This window comes from Podarcis raffonei, chromosome 9 (assembly GCF_027172205.1).
Source record: "Podarcis raffonei isolate rPodRaf1 chromosome 9, rPodRaf1.pri, whole genome shotgun sequence".
NCBI classification, from domain to species: domain Eukaryota; kingdom Metazoa; phylum Chordata; class Lepidosauria; order Squamata; family Lacertidae; genus Podarcis; species Podarcis raffonei.
The window spans coordinates 34,491,905-34,516,381 of NC_070610.1; the positions used below are offsets into that span (position 1 = coordinate 34,491,905).

The window sequence follows — 24,477 nt, forward strand, 5'->3', positions numbered from 1 at the left end:
TCCTATCTACCCACCACAGAAAAATGATTTCTTATCAAATGTGATCAAGGTTTAAGCAACTGTAATTTATTACACATTATCTGAATGCCTGCTAGAATACTTCTGGGAACTAACCAAGCTATAGTTATGCATTTTTTAAGTTCTGCTAATTTCAGTAGGAGTGTTATGCACATGATTACATCTCTGCTAAAAAGAAAAAGGAAAGCTCATTTTAAAAAGAAGTGCTGAATTGTTTTCCTTTACTATCGCTAATATATATTCATATAAGATGATTGTCATAGCGTACAGATCACATAACAAAAACACAATTAAAAGAGGGGGAAAGAAGAGGCAGATCAGGTACTTACTCTTCTTGACGCAAGTCATTAATGCTTCGATCTAGTGAGATCATATCACTTGCTACCATGTTAAACCCAAACTCCTTAATGCTGCTTTGAACAGATTCTTTATACTCTGGTCCTAAAACATATGGCTTGGCTTCCTCACCAGGACCACCGACAACTCCATGAGGCTCAGGTTCTTTGGGTTCAAAATTACCAAGAATTCCAGGTCGTAATACGGGATCACGGTAGATCAGTGTCTGTGGCTTAAATGTGAGATACTGTCGCTGCATGATGTTCTGCTGATCATTATTGCCACCAAGAGGATTCCCTTCATTTTTGGCCTTATTCCTCCGCCGAATTGATTCCAAGTCTACTTCCACACCTTCGACGTGAGGCCAGGGTAACACAGGCTTGAATTTGTCATTTCCAGGAACCAGGACATGGTCTCCATTGTTTGGCAAAAGATTGCTGTTTTCCTTGTTATCCTACATAAGAGGGAGAGAAAAAATTATAAAACAAAGAAACTGGAAGAGCTGCTGGCCCAACTTCAGCTTTCCATGCCCCTTTCACTAACAATTCTGTAACTCTAATCTCTGTGGAATTTGTTCAAATCAACATATTCTTCAGGCAACTCGATACGTTTAATAAATTTACAGTGGTACCTCGGGTTAAGTACTTAATTCGTTCCGGAGGTCCGTTTTTAACCTGAAACTGTTCTTAACCTGAAGCACCACTTTAGCTCATGGGGCCTCCTGCTGCGCCGTGCTGCCGGAGCACGATTTCTGTTCTTAAGTTCTTAACCCGAGGTACTTATTCTTGGTTAGCGGAGTCTGTAACCTGAAGCGTATGTAACCCGAGGTACCACTGTATCTGTAAATGTAAGGTTAAAAAGAAATGTCAATATTTGAAACCCACCTGTGCAGCTGCTAATACTGTTACATTTGAGTCTTGCTGGCTAGTACTTGCATATAAAAAGGTTGAATTTCTGATTTATATGTGGACATTTGACAGTATTGACAGAGTTGTATCCCCCTTTAGAGACAGTAACAATTTATTCTAAATCTATGAGACTTTTCCCACTGTTAAGGTATGGAACTGATCCTCCTTCTCACTCTTTGCTCACCATATGGCCTTCCATCTAACCCTACCTTTGTCCATTATAAAATATGAAAGCACTGGACTAAAAATACATTAAAAACAACATAATTAAATATTACACATAAAAAAGGGCACACTACAAAAGGTGGGTACAAAATTCCATAAATTAACTGTGTGAAGATTATGATTTGCAACTTTTGTGATAAGCAAAGTCCACACACATCATCAACACACACAAATTTTACAACATGTCTGTGAACAAGAGAGGCATCAGGAGGACATCATATAGCACGAGCAGTAGATGGAAAATTTAAGACTTATGAAGCCAAATATGATCTGGAGTCCTGAAAAGCTCTATTTCCTTAAAAGAAAAAAATACATACATAAAAAGATGCCTTTAAAAAAGATTTTTGGTCCTGAATCAAAGACAAAAATTCTTAAACTGGAAGTTATGAAAACTTGAATGTCTAGCTAATGATTTTGAACATTGGGGGGCAGCAACATATGATGCTGAGTTATCACACTTTCCCACAAGCCAGAACTACTACTGAAAATGAAAAATAACACGCAAGGCAGTGTCTGATGAACAGCTGAGAAGGAGAAACTACAGTTGGTTTTCAAGGGAGGTTAACACATTACTAAGAATGAAGATGTCACTACTGTTTACTAATCATTTTGGCCATGTCACTTGAAAATAGAAAACTGCAATTGGTGAAGTGGTTCTCACCCACCTGATTAAAATGATCTACACTGCCAATGCAATCTCTGCAACTAAAATTCAAACAGTCAAGGGGGTGGCTACATCACCGAGGCAATATTGTGTTTTCATCTGCTGCTCCTTCCTTCCCAAAATCAAAAATAGCTAAGCTTGCTCCAAAATGAAGTCTTGTTCACACTTTTAACAGTTCCAAGTGGGCTATGAGCTGCAGAATCAGAGAATCACAAACCAGCACTCTGGATGACTGATTTTCACTTCTGGCTCAGATCATCAGGGAATCCCAAGCAGGCCAGAGCCATTTCCAAAATGGCTGCCAGGGCTCAATGCAGTAAAAAACAACAGAGAGGCCACAAACTTCATTTGACACAGCAGCTTTAGTTGCTCTAATCAAAAAAGAACTGTCTGAGGACAGAGGTAAAGCACTGAAACCATTGAGAGAAGGTATTTTAAAACTCACTCTGTATGAGACATTTCCACAACACAATGGAAGTGAGCATGAAGAACAGAACTAAGATTAACAAAATCTGCACCTTTGAGTGGCTTCGGAGAGACCAGCCTACATGAGGCTATTGTGTACTAGATAAAGAAGAAGAGTTTAGATTTGATATCCCGCTTTATCACTACCTGAAGGAGTCTCAAAGCGGCTTTCCCTTCCTCCCCCACAACAAACACTTTGTGAGGTGAGTGGGGCTGAGAGACTTCAGAGAAGTGTGACTAGCCCAAGGTCACCCAGCAGCTGCATGTGGAGGAGCGGAGACGCGAACCCGGTTCACCAGATTACGAGTCTACTGCTCTTAACCACTACACCACACTGGCTCACAGTATTATTTCCTGAATAAAGGAAATAAAACATGCCATATTGAGAGGATTCACGGCGCACTCTGTCCAAAACCCCAAAATGGTGAGTCCCCAAGAGTCATTATTGTTTGCTCCAGCACCTTCATAATTAAAAATGACTTATTTCAAAAGTTCAGAACACAGTAAAAAACTTAACAGAAAACTCCACCATCCTTCCCTTTCCCCTCCATCTCGCTGTTCTTAGCCATATCCCTTCAATCACAGAATAAATGTCACATCCAATCTTTTGATGCCCTTTGACACCTGTTTAGCTGGGCAACCTCTATGGTAGGAATTGTGAGGATCAGTGTGTTAGATACTTTAGATTAAAAGAACTGAATAAAGCTTTGCTAGATCAGACAAAGGGCCAGCCTAATCTAGTATCTTGTTTTCATTGTGGTCAACCATATATGCCTATGGCAAGCCTGCAAGGAACACCTGATAGCAATAGCACTCTCCCTACTTGTGATTCTCAGAAACTGGTATTCAGAGGTATATTCCCTTGGATACAAGAGACTGAACGCAGCCTATCATTCATGAAAATGCAAGAAAGATGCCATATTCTAACATGCTATGTTATGCAAGCTAACATACAATTGAATACTGATCAAGGTACTTCTTCCTAAACCAAACCTTTCAAACCGCAGTAAAATACAGACTAGAATGTTGGCCCATGGGCATTCTTGATTTTTTTATCACCCCAAACTGAAAAGATAGCAGTTGTCTTTTTTTCATTCACACAGCATATTACAATCTGCATTTCAATCAGTGATGGATAATAAAGATACCGATACTATGTGGGCCAGTTTGTACTTTCAGATTTCATTAACTGCAGCACAAACAGTGTGGTAACATAAACAAAGGTATCTAGATTGTATCTGGGAATGTTTATCTATTCAACAAAAGGAATTTGGAGGGGGTTACTGGTTTGTTTTTATTGTGTATTTTGTGCTTTTTGATCTTGTATTTTTATGTTGTGAATTGCCCTGAGATCTACAGATGGAAGCCAGTATACCAGGCATAGGCAAACTCGGCCCTCCAGAGGTTTTGGGACTACAACTCCTATCATCCCTAACTAACAGGACCAGTGGTCAGGGATGATGGGAGTTGTAGTCCCAAAACATCTGGAGGGCCGAGTTTGTCTATGCCTGCAGTATACTAACTAATCAATCAATCAATCAATCAATCACAATAATTTTCACTAGTTGTCTTAAAGCTAAGAACATAATGTTACTGCTCCTTACATAGTTAGCTGCTGAATTTCATGACAACTCCAGAGGTTATGATATAGCTCTCAACTCATCAAAAACATAAAAATAAGAGACAACCAAGGTATGGCAAGAATGCGGAACAATATGACCAGAATCAACAGATATATAAGAAAATCTACTCAGCACACACAACTGCAATAGTGGGAATTTCACTTATAGCATAAAACTTTCATAGCATTTAATGTACAGAGCAATCCTATCATGTCAGGAGAGGCCACTTCAGATGAATTGTCAATCTGGGGGAAGGGGGACTGCATTTCCTTTTCTTAAAATATTAATGATAATAATAATTCCCCCGTTCCAATGGGAAGAAGGAAAATCCTTCAACGCTGGAGGCATGCCAAAAGAACAGGAGGGCTTGGGATCCAGCAGATCCAAAGCATTCCCCGATCTGCCCCAACATTTTACCTCCTTGCTGGGGAGAATGAGTTCTGCATAATCCATATTCCTTGGGGCACCCTACTATTTTATGCATTTCACAGTTTTTTCTGAAGCTGTTTTGGAGTTAATTTTTTTAAAAGCAGGGTGTAAATTTTTAAATAAAGGAATGGCCAAGTTGAATTATCACAGACTTAAAATATGAATGGTAAAACATTCCCAAAGACAATGCCTGGATAAAATATGAATGCAAAACGACAAAATTAAAATTGGTGCAGGCAGCAATGTAGACAAGCCAGTATATTTTGCCATCCTCCACACAGGCCAGCCAAATCTCCCAGTAAAGACTTGTGTGGAAATCATAAGCACAGCTGCCTGGATCCTATGAATTAGAAATACAAAAACCATCTATACATTCCCTTGTGATCACAGGAAAAGCTTTTATACCTTTGATGTTCTTGTTAAGATTTTTAATTTATAAGAGTACAATTTCACTTTTACTTGATATGATACTGAGCTACAGTATTTAATAACTTGGGCTGGAATAATTTTACATTAACATTAGCACACTCATCAGGAAGAACAATGAATCATAAATCACTTGTTTGTTTGACTGGTTTGATTCCCAGGCTTATGATGATTCCCAAGACTGTCCAAGTGAGAACTGAGTTCTTACAAATTTGTAAAAGAAAATAACTTCATGTAATGTATTTCATTCTTATCTCGGCTGAGGGAAGTGCTTCACAGAAGCCTCTCTGTTACACTTCTGAAGTAGCAATACAGGGAAAAAATAGAATCATCATAAATCTTAATGGATGAGTATTAGTTTCTTCACAAGAGCTGTTGCTGTTTGATATACAGACAGCAACATGGTAGAGCATACAGTAAGTAATTAAAATACGCAGAGCCATTTTGAATAATCTAACACGTAAAGATGTAAAGGAAACATCTTTAGACATGCACATCAAAGCATTCGTTCTGAAATAAAGGCTCTGAATATGGGAGGCACTGGCCAGCAAGCTATTTTACTGGGCAGAAGTAACTACCATGCGAGATTAGGAAAACAGATTTTAACCAAGTTGATTGTAATATCTGCATTGCCAGCAATTAAATGGGTAGAAAGATCATTGTGCCAGTGTAGATATATTACCAGTTATACTGGGTCACTCACATAAGTCAAGGAGGTTGTCACTGGAGGCTCAGTAGCTAGAAGTGCCTTTTACCAACTGCAACTGGTGGACAGATACAGTCATTCTTTAACCGGGAAAGCCTTGCCACAGTAGTTCATGTGTTGGTTACTTCAAGATTGGATTGCTGCAATGTGCTCTATGTGGGGCTTCCCCTGTGCTTGATTCCGAAGCACAACTGCTGACAGGAGTGAGGCCTTGTCAGAACAGAACAGCGCCTACACTTTGGAACTCCCTGACTGTTGAGATCTAGCAGGCGCCTTCACTGTACTCTTTTCAGTGCTAAAAACATTCTTGCTTAGACAAGCCTACCCAGATGCTTAGAAAGTTGAGGCAATTTTAATCTGTTTTAGAGTTATAACTTTTGCATGTTGCATAGTATAGTCGTGGATTTTTCTTGGTTTTATGGTTTTTTTAAATAATCAAGTGGTGTAAAAATTTTATGAAATAAATTTTATGAAATTTAATATTTTGTTGGAAGCCATCCAAAGTGGCTGAGGAGACCCAGCCAAATGGGCGGGGTTTAACTAAATAATAATAACCACCACCACCACCACCACCACCACCACCACCACCACCACCACCTGGAACTGACTATTTGGTGCATTTCACGGCTTTAGCTGTTTTTAAGATCTTTCTCTGCTTCAAAATGGCTTATACTGCATGGTGGGAAGAGACTTCTTTACTGTGTTAGACGTATTATTGCAGAACTGAAGGCAGGAATCAGAAAATCCCAGTTCTTCCACAAATAAGCCACTTTCATCATGCTGAGTTGGCAAAACTAGAATTAACAAAATATAAACACTCATTCATACTCAGGCTTTCCTTTGCATCAAGCTCTCCCTCCCCAATCAAATTGCTGTTCCTTTTTACATACGCCTCAGAAATATATTTGCAGGTATTTTATTTAAATGTTGAGGCTTGTCTGTTCCCTGTTGTTTGCAGGCTATATATTTTTTCAAGCTGAAGCTTGGGAAACATATTTGCTGGAAAGCAAACTGGGAACCCTCTGCACAACACTTTAACAAGTAATCCAACAGAACATGCAAATTAATTTGTAGAGGAGATTTAAAAAACCCCATCAAACAGTGCAGTTTACTCAATATAAGTTCCTCTGTGCTTGCTCCCTTGTAAGTGTATTCAGGACTGCAGCCTTAAGCTTTGTTCTTTTCCTGTCTTACTTCATGAGGTTTTGTAGATTCTAGCCTTGGGAGAGTTGGTTGGTGCCAATAAGTCAAACATATCATTGCTTGCTACTATCTATTTGCCTGCAAGGAAGAGGCTTATTACTCAACTCTTCAGCACTTGCCTGTCAAAAAAAGAAAAAAAAGGCATATGATTTTGTGTCTCATCTCTCCAAAAGACTGCCCTGACATTATTTTTGCTCATTTTTCAGCCGCTCTCTTAAGGCACCTGCTAGAATTTGCATCTTAAGCTTTCCTTTCGGCAGTACTATTGAAAACATTATGGGGAACATAGAGCACATATTTAATGAATGTGACCTATAACAATCCATTTGTCATCCGAAGACTAAAGCAAGTTGTGTGAGATTTCCAAGTTGTACATGCTCAAAAGGCTTACCCTTCAACTAATTAATTCATGTGATTTTAGAGCAGAGTAGAATCCTGACACCTTAGACATAAAACTGCAAGCCACTAGTTTTGCACATCACAGGCAGCTGCCAACTCTAATGTAGCTTCCCAGACTTTAGTACCATAAAGGAAGAGATTGAGATAGCAATAGCAACCCATATGAAATATGATGTAACAAAAGTGATCTACTTATCCTGCGTATTATTTACAGTACAGGTCACAGATAACTTTGAATAGAAAAGGGTGAGAGAAAGAGCAGTTGGGCGGTAGAAAGAAGAACGTGTCTGTGAAATCATAAGGTTACAATAGAATGCAGCTATATTAGAATCAGATCAAATTCCCAAATCGTCTTCCAGAAATACATTTATGGTCTTCTGGATAAGTATTAAATTCTCCAATCCTTACAGAAATATTTCATACCACATGGAAGTCTTCATGACTGAATTACTTGGGGATGGGCTCTCTCTCCTTCACTGGAGATCTTGAAGCAGTGGCTGCACAGCCATCTCTTGAGTATATTCAACTCTTAATTTCTTGCATCCAGCAGAGGGTTAAATTAGAGATGGCCTAGGAGGGTCTCCCTAACTCTTATGATTCTATGAATACTTTTGATGACTACTAATGACTATATATGAAGCATCATAATTATGTAGGTAAATTTATATCTTGCCTTTCTTCTACAGAACTCAATGCAGCCTACATATGTTTCTTGTGCAGTCTCCCATCACTGGAGATTAATTTATTATTAAGTAATGTGTTTTCCACAAACATGAGTCTGACCAAACTGCGGGAGGTAGTGGAGGACAGAGGTGCCTGGCGTGCTCTGGTCCATGGGGTCACGAAGAGTCGGACACGACTAAACGACTAAACAACAACAACAATGTGTTTTCTGCCTGTTTTCAAATACATAACTTAAAATATCTATTGGTGCGAGAAATACTTGCGCAGGTTTCAGTCTCCTCCTGAAAATACACCACCCCTTCTACAATCTTCCATGTGCGATAAGATGTTTTGATAACTCTACACCATTGGGGTTGGAGGTGGTGAGCTGGAGAACAGTCAGTTAATTAAGGCAATATTGATAAGGGCAAAAATGGGACTCCACCCCCCCCACAGCCCACACAACAGAATTCAGATTTCAAATCAGTCAATCAACCTACTTTATGTAACTTCATGAAAAGTTAGAATGGTAGACTAGACAACAAGCAACTGAGAACACTGTGTGCAGTCATGCTCAAGGATTGCAGAAGAAATAATCAATTTCTACGTTAATACACTTCACATGCAGTTTGACCTAGATTTATGCCTTCTAAGAGAAATACATGACTGAAAGTTTGTCATTCTTGTCTGTACTGTAGAACCAGAAAACATGCCCACTCCACTCTCATGCATCCAATTTAATAGAAAAAAAAATCTGGTTTGTCAAACCAGTTTGCTATGACATTTGAACCAGCAAGCTGGAATTTGAGTAATCCCTTCCAACAGATTGCAAAGCAGGACTGATTCCACTAACACATATTCTGCAGCCTGCATGCATGCATCATTTCTGGTTTCTTATTTATACATGTATTTGAATTTTAGATTTGCCTTTTGCTCTAGTTTTTGAAATTTCTGTTCTTTTTCCCAATCCTGGGAATGCAAAGTGTTCAGACTATTTAAAAATACATCAGGCTTAAAAATTACAGCGCCCATTTATCTCAAAAGTGGTAACATTCCCAGTTGTTGCAGTATACAAATAAGAGTCAAATCCCATTCTCATGGATGTTAATAAACTGGGTGCTTTCCAGTGAAGTTTTTTGTTTTGTTTCAATGCTCTGCATGACTGACTCTACTTTTGGGTACAATCATATGTTCACATATTATGATTTGTAGTGCTCAGTTTTAAACTAAGCCGTGCATTTTACCAGGATTCACCATATTTATTACAGCATCATAACAAAACTGTGCAGTGTCCATTATTTCCACTTTACAGGTGTCAAGCTGAGTCTTACTCAAAACTGCTGAGGTTGATGAGGCTGGAGGTGAACTGTGCACTGGGCTCAGAAAGATCTTTTGATTCTTTGGATTATCTTCCATTTACTGATCTTTAGCATATGTTTTACATATTCAGAAATTAATGAAACCTTGTTGAAATCAACAGGACTTACTTTCAAGCAGCATTTTTATTTTTAGGACTCATTTCCGCAAACTATGTGCACATGTCATTCTAACTCTACTACTAAAACCAAAGTTTTACTATAAGATTTTACTCAGCTACAAGGGAGGTTCAAGATTAACACAAGCAGTTCCCTCTAATATTTGAAACGTCAACTTCCCATATTAACTGAGGAGAAAAGCTAATGCTATTTACAAGCTAGGGGGGCAGCAGAATCAAGGAAAGAAAGATAACCCCCTTGCAACATGCAGGTAGGGCAGAGAATAAAGATCTACTGCTTCCTGGTCCTATGCGTGAATGGGCTGGTAAGAAGATCATTCCATTGCTCCTTTCCCAACTTTATGTGGTACTTGCTGGGGGAAGAAAAAAATATGTTGGTATAAAATGCACAATTAATGATATGCGTAATCAGCAAGTAATTTGTTTAGTGCAAGTTTAGATGCTCAGACTTGGGGACCTGGCAGACCTAATTAGTGAAAATAGATAAAGTTATGCATTGGGTGGAGAAAGCGGATAGAATACAGCAGTTCAAGGTCACCCAATATCAGATAACATTAGACTGAAGACAGACAAAAGAAAACAGTCTGTCAAGCAGCACATATTTAATATACAGAATTCGCTGCAAAGAGGATGTGAGGAAAACCACTCGCATTTACAGAGGACATGTCTACCAATGACTATTACTAAGATTGCCTAAGATGGAAGTCATGGCGACACCTCCCCCATTCCATGTACAAAACCTGACCAGGCTAAATGGTTGAATCTTACAACAGGGTCAAAGGACTGAGTGGGGGCGGAGGAGAAACACAGAGCGACATAATGCTGTGTTTAGGAGTGCAGCCTCAAATCCTCACAATGTTTCCTCTTTTACAGTGGTGCCCCGCAAGACGAATGCCTCGCAAGACGGAAAACTCGCTAGACGAAAGGGTTTTCCGTTTTTTGAGCTGCTTCGCAAGACGAATTTCCCTATGGGCTTGCTTCCCAAGACGAAAACGTCTTGCAAGTTTGTTTCCTTTTTCTTAACACCGTTAATACAGTTGCGACTTGACTTCGAGGAGCAACTCATAGAACGCAGTGTACATAGTAGCCTTTTTTGAGGTTTTTAAAGACTTTGGTGATTTTTGAAGCTTTTCCAAAACTTCTTTTGCAGCCATTTGGTAAGTTAAGCTTTTAAAACTTACCAAAGGGGAAATGTGTGTGCGTCCTATGGGACGAATGCAGACTTTCGCTGAAGCCTGGAGAGCGAGAGGCATCGGTGCACACCGACCCCTCTCGCTCTCCAGGCTTCAGGAAGCTATCCGCAAGCCTTGCAAGCCCGGCGGGAGTTCCCGCGGGCTCACAAGGCTTGTGGGCAGCAGCCTGCAGCCCCGGCGAGTGTCCACAAGCCTTGCGCACCCGGCGGGAGGTCCCGCCGAGCGCGCGAGGCTTGGGGCGGCAGCCTGTCGCCCCAAGCACGGGAAGCCCTCCGGAGGGCTCCCCGTGCTTCGGGCGAGTGTCCGCAAGCCTCGCGCGCCCGGCGGGAGGTCCCGCCGGGCGTGCGAGGCTTGGGGCGGCAGCCTGTCGCCTGAAGCACGGGTAGCCCTCCGGAGGGTGCCCCGTGCTTCGGGCAGGTGTGCGCAAGGCTTGGGGTGGCAGCCGCGGCTGGGGGGGGGGAATAATTTTTTTTATTCACCCCCCCAAAAAAAACGAGGTGCGCCCTATGGGCCGGTGCGCCCTATAGGACGAAAAATACGGTAAACCCTACACAAATCTGGAGTGGAGTCTCTAAGATGGTTGGATGGTGCCTTGTATGCCTCCTTCCAGCAAGTCCTGCAGCCAAGCTGGTGCCAAACATATTGCTCTGCTTTCCTTTGGACCACATCCAAGAGGCCAAGAGGGCAGTATTGTCTGGGCAGCCCGGGACCTCCATACACACTGCCCAGGCTTGCGCCCTGGGGAGGTCACTTTGGTGGTGCTAACGTAGCAGTTTTAACTTCACCCCCAAAGGCCCACTTCATTTTCTCTCGAGAGAGACAGGTGCCAACAACGCAGTATTAACAGCCCAAGGTCATATACAACAGCTAACTGAAATACCTACAGAGTCAGACAGATACAAAGACGGGGCTGCAGAATTGTTCAGAAACTGTATTAAAAAGCTAGTAATACAACAGAATAAATAAAACACATTATGTTCCACATAGCATTACTCAAATCTCACTGTAAAAAAGAATTACCTTTCTGCATTATCTAGCATTTAATTGTTTCTGAAAGGCAAAATGTTTTGTTTTTTTAAAAAAAATATCCAAACCAATATTTTAAGTTTAATAAGAATTCTTCACTGATTGTGAAACAGGGCATATAAACAAATCTCACAAAAGCAAATGAAAAGCTTTCTAGGGGGAGTTTCATCATTCTCTGCTCTGACATTTTAAAACACAGTGCTAAAGAGCTTATAAATGGACACTTGGCAGCAACTTCAGAAGAACAGAAAGGTGCCTGTGGATTCCTTAACCTTTCTCAGCATCCAGTGAAAAGAAGGTTGCTGTTTCTTCCAAATGCTCTCAATGTCCTTTGAAAATATTACCTTTAACTTATTTATAATGTCGTGAAACTTAATATAATTCACATTTTGTGTGTCTAACAAACTTTATAGTGTCAATACAGTAGTTTGATCTATAGGGACTGCTACTCTCAGAGAGAGGGATGTTGCATGAAACCCATGCCTTGCACAATAGTCTAGCATCATAGTACAGTAGCGGAAGGATAATACATTAAATAACTTTTGCTGCCCATTTGCAAGTCACAAGTTTACTGAACTGAGCTAGCGCTTCTTAACGCAAAACAGGATCTGTGTCCTCTTTTACCAAATTTTAAATAAGCTTTAAGATGAGCCTGTAAAATTAGAATGAGCTTAGCCTGCTTGCTATGATAATAGGGACTGGTTTATAGAATGTAAATAGAAACTTTAATAAAATAGCTGAGTGCCTACTCTAAAGGAAAGCTTCTGGAAATGAGCTGTGGCCCATCATTTTACCAATGTATTTAAGTCTGACCTAGTTCAAATCTGACCTCAGTCATGAACTTGCTGGATGGCCTTAGGCAAGCCACTATCTCTCTGCTTCAGAAGTCCAGCTTTAATATGGTGACAGTCATGATGGCTTGTTGCAAGGATTAATTGGAGAACATGTAATACTGCAGGATTTTAGGGGAAGTGATATATCAATACTAAGTAATATTATTAAATAATCACTTTTACTTTCCTCATTTTGTTACCTATTTCAGAAGCAGCACAATGCATTTTGTCTTTGTTTCACCATTCCTCTTGGTCAGGCTTCATCTTTGCATATGAAATCTATTGCAACAAGAGCCACATCTACTATTCCAAGTTCTTACTTTTTAAAAAATAAATCAACAGCCAGATACACTTCAGCATATTTGACTGCTTGTTTGGGGCATCCAAATTATTGTGCAGTCCAAGCAAAAAAAATTGGGACCTGCAAGAAAATACAGATGGCTACCGTTTCATTTAGGGTTTCTATTCCTTGCCCCTGTGCACATCAGTAGAGTGCATCTATGTGTGCCCCGCACCATTCTGCCTTCTTCTGGGTCCAAAAGGACATGCATGTTGGGAATCATGTGTGAACTGGATGTGCCTAAAATGGTCACTGCCTGTAATGAGGTATATCCTTAACTCACAACCACGCCTGCACCTGTTCAAGGTTCAAGCCATACAGTCATGCCATCCTCTGGAACCCTATAAGCTACTAGATATTCTAGCAAGCCAACTCCCCCAACCTTGGTTTTACTTTTCAATCTGACATGCAACAGTTCACAGCTTCTGGAGCTCCAGCACTGACACATTAGGCTTTTTGTGGGTGTGTTCCTTCTTATGGGGGCTTATTTAAAAGTTTTATTTGTATTTTTGCAAACTTTGGAGTCTTCTTGAATGTGCTTTTGTTTCTTGTCTGCTACAATTCTGTAAGTGCACGCCTCTTGAATTTAGATGGAGTGATAACTTACATAAACAATGTAGCTCTGGAACAGCAAACTGTTTTCCTTACATAACAAATATATTGGGAACATATTTAATTAGTATGCTCCAATGTATTATGATGTGATGGAAATGGCATGTATGCAGTTCCAGGAGTACCAGACATTTCTTCAATAGTCCAAGTGATATCTGACACAATGAAGATTCACTTTTACTGATTTTGTAAAGATCACAAATGATGTTTTGCTATATAGTCCAAAATAAACAAGAGCAGTAATAATTGGACTGACTATTCAAATACCTCAAAGGTATTTTTTTGGATTATTTGTAAAATTAAGAAACTTCAGTATTCTCAGGTAGCAACATCTAATGTAATTAGGTCATATGCAGGTGCTCCTAAAATATCAAAAGCCAATTTGTATCCCTCCATGGAACTTTTGGAAACTGGATACTAGATTTCCTTATTCCCCCGAAGTTATTATCACAACAACATGTAAAATACAGGCAGCAACCATTTTACACACGTCCAATTGATGTGCAATCATGCACACACTTATCGCTGCTGACCCAGAAGTGGCCCAAACATGGAGCAAGTGGCCCAAACCATGTGGAGGGGTCAGGAACGGAACTCCCGTGCAAAATATTTGCCGCCTGTAGGTTATTTGGAGGGATTGTGACTAGCCCAAGGTTAGGCCATGGCGGACAGGTTGGAGATTTGCATACAGATCTCAGAATTCTATTCCACTAACACCCAGTGCATTTATTAGCGTGGGTTGATTAAGGCATAAAGAATGTTTTTAATCTGCAAGGGAAAAAACCACTAATTTAAAGCTGTGATTTAACTGAAGTTTCCCACAGATACTTCATATTTTCCTAAACAATGGCACAAATTAACCACAATGTTACTTTACTGTACAATTAAGCAGCATATGATTTATACTGTTGTTTCATTCTTCTAACCAGGCCGTGCATCTCTTTGTTGCACTGTTTACAGTTTCCAACTTGCTCTTTCTTTAGACCTATAAATGGAATGTCTAAAACATTTGTTTATTGTTTTTCTTACACATGGCAGTTTGTGAGGTTAAGTATGGGGGACCACGACCATAAACTTGTGCACTGGAGAATTTCCTCTTTTTGTTTTACGTAGCATGGCTCCTTTCTGTGCAGTTCTGCCTTGGTCTAGCCCCACCCTCCCCAAAATAAGAGGCAAACAAAAACGAAATGATTGTGACTGACAAGGTCACAGCAAAGTCTGACAGCTGCTGGCCAGAATAGAGCACTCACTTTATTTTCATCAGGTGAAATGTAATGCCTGTGTTTGGTAGGAAAAGTAAATATACTTACATCTGAGAAGTGCTCAAATTGATTCCTTTGCGTAGAAAAACCTTTAGCTATGCAATCCTTACCTATGAACACCCAGTGTCGATGGCTGGGGGTTTGGATACTGTGTAGTCTGCTCTCTGCTGACTACCACTGGCAGAGAGGCAGAAAGACCACAGAGGAGGCCTAGTTTGCCCATTCAGGTGGCGAGCTACCACCAGCATTTCTTCTGCTGGAAGTACGCAGCAGAAAGTCCCTAAATGGGGTGTTGATGTATGGGTGTCAGGTGCTTTGGACTGGCTGGATCTAAAGCCCCATGAATCCCCCAAGAGGTCTGATCCTTGGGCCTCTCAGCCATACCAGACTGGAACCAGATTACTGGGGAAAAAATCAGGAAACCTACCACCTGCTCTTGGCAGCATGAGCAAGTTAAGCTTGCAATTTTCTGGGGCTAAAGTTAGGATTGCTCAACACCCTCAATGTATCTGGGAGAAGCAATGAGCCAGTGTAGAGATTAACTGCAGGGCTAACATGCTTATATCAATATTATATAGTATTAACCAGATTATTCAAAGGCAATCTCATCATTACTTTTTTTTTTAAAGAAAATATTTTAATCCACTCTGGAATTTAGTTTTATGACATAACATTCTTTGTCCTTCCTTTTCCTCCCATGTCCAGATTCACTTCCAAGGAGGCTGAGAGAAAGGACAGACATGTGTCAAAGGGGCAGCTTGACCTCCTGAAAACTAGTTGCCAACCATGGCTATCCATAACCAGGAAATAAATCAAGCCAAGTAATTTGAGAATTTGGTGTGGACAATCCAATGCTACCACCCTTCTAAGAAATGAAGAAAGTTTTTAGCCTATGGCTAAATCAAATTATTCAAGTAACCAGAAGGCAATGATGTATGCACCCTATAAGTAACCAGGAAAAATGCATAAGGACTGCTTCTCATTTATGACCTGTTCTTACAGGTTTTGTAAGAAAAAAGAAATCTCAGCTATGAGTAGTTGTCACACGAGACTTCTTACAAATGACCCGATATGGCTTTCACTGCTTGAATGAAGCTGTAAGTGTGCATTCAAGGAAACACATCAGTAACCCTGCTGCTTTTCTGCCTGGCACTCAAATTTATTACAGCCTTGATGCTGAAGTTAAAAAGACTTTTCAGTGTTTCATAATCAGTGTTATCATCCCCCAAAGTATACAACCCCTCACCACTCGATTTTTAGCTGACAGATCACTTTTATAAAGAAAATGTCATGAATACTGAAGGCTGTTATAGCAAATATGACACTTATGAAAATACTACAATCCTGTATTTTCTTCTCTATAATGTGTAGTATATGGACATAAATTAGCATATATTACCTTACACCTCTAATAAACCTCATTCTAGACTTGCAAATAATTCCGTAAAAATGCTTAGCACCTTGTCTGCCCACACATATCTATGATACACCTTTCATGGCACATGATCTACCTTCAAGAAAAATAGATCCAATTCCCCCCCCCAAAAAAAATTTCTCTGACTGATCCTAAGAAGCCATTTTTGCTAGTCACCCATAAAGGAGGCAGGAGCCAACCTAGATTTTATGCAGCTTCAGAGTAGAAGGGGAATTAAGTCAAAGAATCACTATGGGGGCAAAGGGTTAACACACAGAGATGAAATTACCCTTTACTTCTCTGCATCTTTTTGATTTTTTTTAAAGGGAAAAATCTGTGGGGAACTCCAAATATGAAATTCCCATGGTAACATTCACTTTGCCCTGAGCACCAGTCATAAGCTTACTTTCAGAGCCACAGATAGCTTTCAGAGAAACACTTTTTACTCAGAAGACATTACACCTACTTAATATCATTGGCAGAGATCATAATTTCTTTTTCCCCCACACAGTACAACTTACTAACACTTTTAATAAGCCCTATTATAGAAACAGATTTCAGCTACTTTAAATGGAAATGTCATGAGTTTACAGGAACAGATCTTCACACTGAGGGGAACAGAGATAAAGCAAGATCCCCTAGGGTTTGAAACATGAATTCATGCACAAAACATGCTGGAGTTTCCTTATGCCAAACCCTCTCCCCCTTCAGCAGCCCTTCCACAATCCCCCTTAACAGCATGATTAGGGGGATCAACAGCACCAGCCTTTTAATGTTGTAGCTGCTTTATTATTTTTCCTTTCCGTGTTCTCACAACTTGCAATTTTATTTTAAAAGACATTTTCTACTCTGAACCCTAACTTACCTGAGGCAGTGCCTACACATCCAGTCACTATGGTGAAATAGCTCATTTCTTGCTTAGAATGAACTGGCTTAGTTTAATATAGATTCTAAACTACAGAGATTCTCTATAAAAGTTCACAGAGTTGTTGAACCTGCAAATCTGTTTCTTTGGCCTGGCCTCACAGAATACTATTTTTTACAAGCTACCGGCAACACATGTTTAAGAGGAAATTCTGCAACCAAGGTATTCAGCTGTCCAGGATTTCACAAGCCATACAAGTGTCAGAAAGCTGTGATTTACGGCCCTGTTTGAGGCTTGTTCTTCCTTCCATTTTTTCATATTCTATCAGCAATATTTTCCATATACAGCTGGCATTGCACCTCTCACTTTAACAATCTGTGCTCTGTCCATATGTATAACACATTGGTGAGGATGTTATTTTTTCAGTGAACTACATGTAAACCAATTTCATGGCACACTGCCCCAAAAGCAGACAGTTCACTGCTAAACAATTATTTTTTAGAAAACAGTCTTGTAGCACTGAATGCTTCTTTACACAAAGTCTATAGTCCAGCACAGACTACAGTCCAGTATTCGGCTAAAACCCTATTGTGTGGGATTGCAACTACAATCAACAACAATAAAAGGAAGTTTCTCTGCAGAATGTTCAAATTATAGTTTTTGTAAGATTCATACATGCAGAGGGTCCCAGGTTCAATCCTTGGCATCTCCAGGTAGGGCTAGGGAAAATACAGCAGTCTGAAACCCTGGACAGCTGCTGCCAGTCTGTGCAGAAAATACTGAGGTAGATGGACTACATGGCCTGACTCAATATAAGGCAGCTTCCTATGTCCCTATCACTGTCTTTCACTGCCTTTCACTGTCCTGCTGCACTTTATACAGGCATACCTTGGATCCTGAACACCTTGAGAGTTGAACGTTTTGGCTCCCGAATGCTGCAAACCCGGAAGCGAGTGTTCCGGTTTGCGAACCTTATTTGGAACCCAAATGTCCGACGCGGCTTCTGAACATTTTGGAAGTCGAACGGACTCTGGAACAGATTCCATTCGACTTCCGAGGTACCACAGTACAGTTTGGCACAGAGCAAAGAAGACAGAAGCCTGGCAATTCAAGCCCTTGCTCTCTACCCTATAGGTCTTTCAGTATTATAAAGGCAGAACTTTATAAAGATCATGGTTTTTGAAATGGTTAAAAGGAGCCTTTAACATTTTGAAAACAGAAAGTCAGAACATTTACTGGCTTTAAAAGCAAGCACATGTTTATATTGAGGACCCATGCCCAATTTTTAAAAAATTCCACTGATCTATATATGATGTTAAGGGTTGTGAAAATTACATTTAATGTCCAAATTGTTGCATTAAGGAACAGTACACAATAAACAATACTATACACTATAAATTTTTGCATGCAATCTTCTCTAGAAACTGATTTCCATACTTACTTCAGCCCTAGAGCTCATTAAGTGTGACCTCACTTTAACTGTTCTATGCTGTAAATGCAGCACTGTCATTTGCAGCAATATCCGGCTGGGTTCACTCAAGCAAACAAAACTAAACACCACTAAGTACTTCTTTAGGGACTAACAGGCAGTGAGGCCAAGTATGAGTGCAAGAGCATATGCAGAAAGCCTTAGGTTTTTCTTCTGTCCCTTAGCACCTTCAGTCTGAATAATGAGGCAATGGAAGTACCTCCTCCCTATAATTCTTCTGCCAGCAAAAACAGTACAGGAGTTTGTAAAACTAAAGTCACTGTTCAAACAAACGTGCCCTATGAAACTTTAGTCTTTAGAATCCTATGACTCTGAGTTTTCAGGTAAGTATGCAGATCTCATTAGTCAAAAGCTTAAAAATTCATCCACTATAAGTCAAAGAGCAAATAAAAAGATGGGCCCTGCAGTTCTATGGTCCCTTGAGCAGCTCCAATGCCAGAGAAAGACCTCTTATTGAATTTCCTCTCCCCACTAGCAAAGCAATTTCAAATCCATCATCATCAGGAGGGCACTACTTTGGCTATCCCTGAACTAGAATATTTTGTTGGTGGAAGGAAACTTTCCACAGCTGGTACTTCAGGAAGAACTGTTTATTGAAAATGAAATGCCTCACAATACAAGGTCAAAAGCATTGTGGCTCATGTGGCATCAGAGCACTGCACATGTATGGTTGCTCCTATATTCTCATAAATGATGTGCTACTAATGTGCGTGTGTTATTAAATCTGTATTTTTGCTCTAGGTTTATGATACAGTTAAATAGAAGTCTTCACTGAGACATTATACACTAATCTGAAAACAAAGCAAGCTTAAATCATTAAGGAGTCAATCGGAAAAAGGCCAGACAAGAGAAAGCGATGATTTACAGAACCCTTCTACACTTGGGCACTTATATACATTTCCAGAGGGAACACATTCTAGAGGTGCTGGAAAGCAACCCCGGGGCTGATGTATGCAAGTGTATACCATTAGCAGTTAAATGTTGTGTTAATTATGTTGACTGCATTTAACTTGAGTCAGCGCCTTGCCATTAAGTTTAAAAATAAACACACACTGCCACCTAGTAACTAATGTGAAGAAGGCTAAATCTAGCTGATGTGGAAATAACCAAGCACAGTTAAGGAAGTGCACAGCTTCTGCTACTTGATTCAAGAAGGAACATTTTATTCAACCATATCATGCAAAGTCACAATGTAAGGAGAGAACTGCATCTACAACATTACCCAAACTTAAACATGGTTACTATCTTGTTTTATGGCCCTTACTGTATGCCTTTAACAGCAACCCAACACACAGAAATTCAACCGTGGAACTTTTTCTGACTTTGAAAAACACATTGCAATAAGCTTCACTAGCTATTTTTTCCCCTGATTTCGGCAGCAATAAAAGGAACAGATGCAGGACTTGTAAAATGAGTAGCAACTCTGCAGTGTTGGCATTACAAATTTTATATTCACTGCTACTTACCACCAGGCCTGCTTACGCAGGCTCAGTTTAAACGTGACACCACACTAGAAGAACTTAGCTGTGAAGCTTTGCACATCTGCCTTGTCTCATTTGGACCAGGCTCTCAACCACTACAACTGCACACAAACACTTAAAAGTCCCCTTGAACTCATGTAGACTTCTGAACAAGTGCACAGGACTGGACTGCCAGCTGGCAGTGTTTGGTGCCAACACAACACCTGCTGAGTTCAAATTCCCAACATGCTGCAAGTACACAAGCAGGTGAAATGACCTGGTTTAAATGAGCTACTGATGCATGCCATGTTCAGTTCCTCTTATCTGCCAGGTATGGCATTTACACAGGGCCTCACACCACAGTTAGTCCAAGAAGTTTCAACTATCCTTGTGGTAGTTATAGCGGAGCTCCTAATCCGTGATAGTTAGCGGGAGTATGCATCTTTTGGGGAGTAAAATAAACACAGAGAAAACAGAATATAAAGTAGACATTAATGTGAAAACCGGACTTCCACCACCACCCTACTCCATGGGCAAACAGTACACACTCCCAGACCTATAGAAATGCCCACATCTCGCCCCAGCCACCTTCAACTGCGAGTGGGTGAAGCAGTTAGGGGGCCAGTCCCAGCCAGAGCTCACCGCTCGCCTCCCCACAACCAGCTTACACAGGAGGGCGCAATTAAGCGCAATTGAGAGGTCAAAGGTCTGGGGCGAAGCGGCAGCGCACCTGAAGGAGCCGGGACTAACTTACGGCGTGTGCCGCCGCCTGCCCACCTGCTTGGGGAGCCGGCGCCAGGCAGCTCTTCCCCTACCAGCAGGCGGCGAGGGGGCGCCCGCGGCTTACGGCAGACCCCCGTCCGAAGCCGCCCGAGTCCCCCTTTCTCAGGCCTCGCCAACGCCACAGGCCTCAGCCTGGGCAGGGACAGCCGCCACCGCCGCCGCCCCCTCCCGGCCCGCCGGCCCAGGCTGAAGAGGAAGGCACACAGGCAGCGAGAAAGAGGGCTTCGGCCCGGGCGGCAGGCAGCGAGGGAAGAAGGGCCGCCGGGGGTTGGGGGTCCGCCCGCCCGCCCCCTCGGCCGGGAAGCAGCGACTCACCCGGATCCTGTCCCCCGGGCTGGGGTCTTCGGCGCGGGGCGAGAGCGACGACCAGAGCAGCAGCAGCCCCAGGAAGGAGCCGAGCAGCAGCACCGCGCGCAAGAGGAAGCCCAGCTTCAGCCGCATCCTCAGCGCCAGCCCCCCGACGAGCTCCCCGAAGCCGCCGGGCTCCTCGCTGCCGTTCCCACCCCCCTCCCGGCGACTGCTGTTGTTGCTCCTCACTTGTGCCGAGCTGCGCTCTGCGTGGCTTCCCTCCCTCCCCTCCTCCCTCTTTCACTACTGTACTGCCGCCTTTCTCCTTCTCTCTTTCTCTCTCCGAGGCAGCAGGCGCCTGGCGCCGAGCCTCACTCGTACTCGCGCTCCCTCCCTGCAGCTTCGCTTCTCCTCACTCCTCCCCTCAGCCTTTTTCGAGCTGCTGCTGCTGCCGCCGCCGCCTCCTCCTCTCCTTCCTCGACTCCTGCTGCTCGCTCTACTCTCTCCTTGCAAACCCCCCAAAAAACTTTTTCTTTTTTTAAAGAACCTCTTTTCCCTCTCCCCCCCCCAACACGCCCCGCTTTCTGGTTTTTCCTATTCTCTTTGTATCTCCCGTGTTGAGTCTTCACTCCCCCCCCTTTTTTCCACCGCTCTCTTCTTCCTTGCTAATGTTCAGCCCAGCTTGCTAAAATGAAGCAGGAAGTCGCCACGGCCGCCGCCACCCCCAGAAGCAAAGGCTCCACGTGGCTGCTTTACAGCCCGAAGGGTTGCTTCAGGTTGACTTTAGAGGCGGCTTTTCTCTCTGTGTGTGTGTGTGTGTGTGTGTGTGTGTGTGTGTGTGTGAGAGAGAGAGAGAGAGAGAGAGAGAGAGAGAGATTGATTCGTCCCCATCCGGAGGTAGATTTCGAAGAGCAAACCCAGCAGAAGCTATGCAAATACGAGGCTTGCTTGGCTCCTGGCTTTGGCAAGGTGGAAACGAGGATCAGTGTGGGTTTGCTTGCTCTCTCTGTCTCTCTCTGCTCGTCTTTGGACTGGCACAGGAGCAAATCCAACGGTAAAAGGTGTGATCAAGAATTGCAACGTGGGAAAGAGTAGCAATGCCCCGTGATACCTTTAGCACAACGGCGATGGCCGTCACAGAAAGCCCAAGATCTCTTTGTGGTGTGCTTGCATGTATGAATGCATGCCTCTGTCTCAAAGGAAGAAGGTAAAGTCACCTTAAAATTAGCTCATAATGCGTTTGATCTGTCTCCCGAATGTATACCTTTTTTTGTCACACAACAATGCCTATGGGAGAATACAGTAAGCCCCAAAATCGTGCCTAAAGCCAAAATCTCATATAGTCAAAACACATTGGGTTCAATGGCGGGTGGTATTGCCAAAGTCTTTTTCTCAGATGTTTGCTCCTTTTTCTTTTTTCCTTTTTTAAATTTGCCAAGCGTGTAAAGCTGAATGTGCATGTAAGATGTGGGCTTACCATATATAGTAAAAAGGCAGCTGCCCAAAATGGATCTTTACTCACCTTGAACTGGTGTAAGCCATCAGTAAGGATTCTCCTACACAGGCTGTCTTTCAGCTCAGAAGGGTGAGCTTTATATGCAAGTCCAGAACAAATAATATATTAGGACATTTGCAGGTGGTAAGTTTCATCTGGTCATCTGGCCTTGTGCTTTACTTCTGTTCTTTAAACATCCGCAAGCCAATACTGATCATGGATGTAAAATTGACAGCATCAGTTGGTTAGAATGGTAACACCAAGGTAGCAGGTTCGTTCCCGATACGGGACAGCTGCATATTTCTGCATTGCAGGTGGTTGGACTAGATGATCCTCAGGGTCCCTTCCAACTCTATAATTCTATGATTCTATGATCGTAGGAAGGCAGCCCATCATAATAAAGAATAGCATTCAAAACTGCTGTGGGTTCCTTCCTCTGTTTCCATCCTTGTCCCTTTTTTATGTGTGTGACTTGCATCCGAGACAATTTTTTGGTCAAATACCTGTAAACTGCTGAGTGAGGTGGCAACAATTTGTCAATAAATTGTTTTGGTGCTTGAAATATCTGTGCTGTAGTAATGCAAATGGGGAGGTTGGATTTGTATATGTTAAAGTTGTGCTAAGGAACAGTTACCCGGCTCCCATGATCAGTGCTGGATTTACATATAAGCTAAACAAGCTATAGCTTGGGGCCCCCAAAAAAATTTAAAGGAAAAAAACCACTGGATGTACATTTTCCAAAATATAAGATGATAAACAAAATAAAACCTACATACAGTTAGAGCTTAATAATTTCACTATTAATATACTTCTTAATTGTATTTCAGTTCAACCATTACTTTGATAAAATACATATTTTTTATGTGCAAATGGCTTTAGATACCTATTAGGTCCATAAATTACCATATAGCATATATTCAACACAAAAACAGTGACAATTTGTTGTTGACAAAGGACAGCTGGACATATAAAGGGCCCCATTACCTTCAGTAGCTTAGGACCTTATCAAACCTAAATCCAGCCCTGCCCATGATGTAATTGTATATTGGATACAACTTGCATTACAGATGGATCTGGCCAGTGTGAAAGTGTTTCTATGGCATCAAGGTCAGCATTGTGGTTCTGTGCCATGGAGTTAACAAATTTTACAGGTTCCAGCTGCAAGCACTTTGACCTGGGATTAAACCTTACTGATATCACTGTGTTTTATTTCTGTATAGGATTGTGCTGTATATTATTGAACCTTACAACTCTTCAGTTTCCTGCTGATGGTCCTGGGGATCCAACTAATCCCTCCCCCATTAACTTAATATTTGCAGTCTTTACAATACAGCAGCGTGGCGTCAAAACTCAGCAAGCTCAGGCTGAAGCAAAATTAAACCATTGCTCACTTCTTTTATTATAGACTACTTTTTTTCTTTTGTAGATTAACCTGATACTTATTCTTGGCATTTTGGTAGCAATCTCCCCAATAATTCATAGGCAGTATTTTAGAAAAATCTATTTTCAGAAATGTAGCTATGCCAACTTATTATTATTGCTCTGTTGCTTCTGTGTTTTTTGGAGTAATATATTTAGCTTGCATTAGTAGAGGGGTAGAATATGTGCTGTACTTTTAAATCTTATGCACCTTGCAGAAATCTGTGGTATCTGATACACCTGAAAATCCCTTCCAGATTATATTTTATTTTAAAACCAGAGTAAGTTTTGTGTGAAGAACAATATGCCCTGTAAAAGAAGTTTAAGATTTATTCAATAATGCTAAGAGCTTCAGCTTGACACACCTGAAAAGCAAAGTCTTAATTTGTTTTCCAAATCTGGCTGAGCTCTGCCAGCAATGGGAGCTATTTCTGCTGTC

At 41.5% G+C, this 24,477-nt stretch overlaps 1 protein-coding gene and 1 long non-coding RNA gene across 6 annotated transcripts in view; one reads left to right on the forward strand and one right to left on the reverse strand.

Annotated features, from left to right (window-relative positions):
- The window catches only part of GALNT7 (polypeptide N-acetylgalactosaminyltransferase 7), a 44,704-nt gene extending 22,821 nt beyond the window's left edge, over nucleotides 1-21,883 (reverse strand). Inside the window, exons 1-2 of one of the 2 annotated variants that reach the window (XM_053402744.1) lie at nucleotides 21,152-21,883; nucleotides 348-808 (exon numbers count right to left, since the gene is read on the reverse strand). In XM_053402744.1, the coding sequence (XP_053258719.1) occupies nucleotides 348-808; nucleotides 21,152-21,277 (587 nt within the window). In that variant the 5' untranslated portion in view covers nucleotides 21,278-21,883. The remainder of the gene's footprint in view (nucleotides 1-347; nucleotides 809-21,151) is intronic. The other variant, XM_053402743.1, reaches the window with a different exon arrangement.
- A 53-nt stretch (nucleotides 21,884-21,936) lies between these two features.
- LOC128420810 (uncharacterized) overlaps nucleotides 21,937-24,477 on the forward strand; it is an 88,219-nt gene continuing 85,678 nt past the window's right edge. For all 4 annotated transcript variants that reach the window (XR_008332131.1, XR_008332132.1, XR_008332130.1 and 1 more), the window contains exon 1: nucleotides 21,937-22,331. This is a non-coding gene — a long non-coding RNA (uncharacterized LOC128420810). The remainder of the gene's footprint in view (nucleotides 22,332-24,477) is intronic.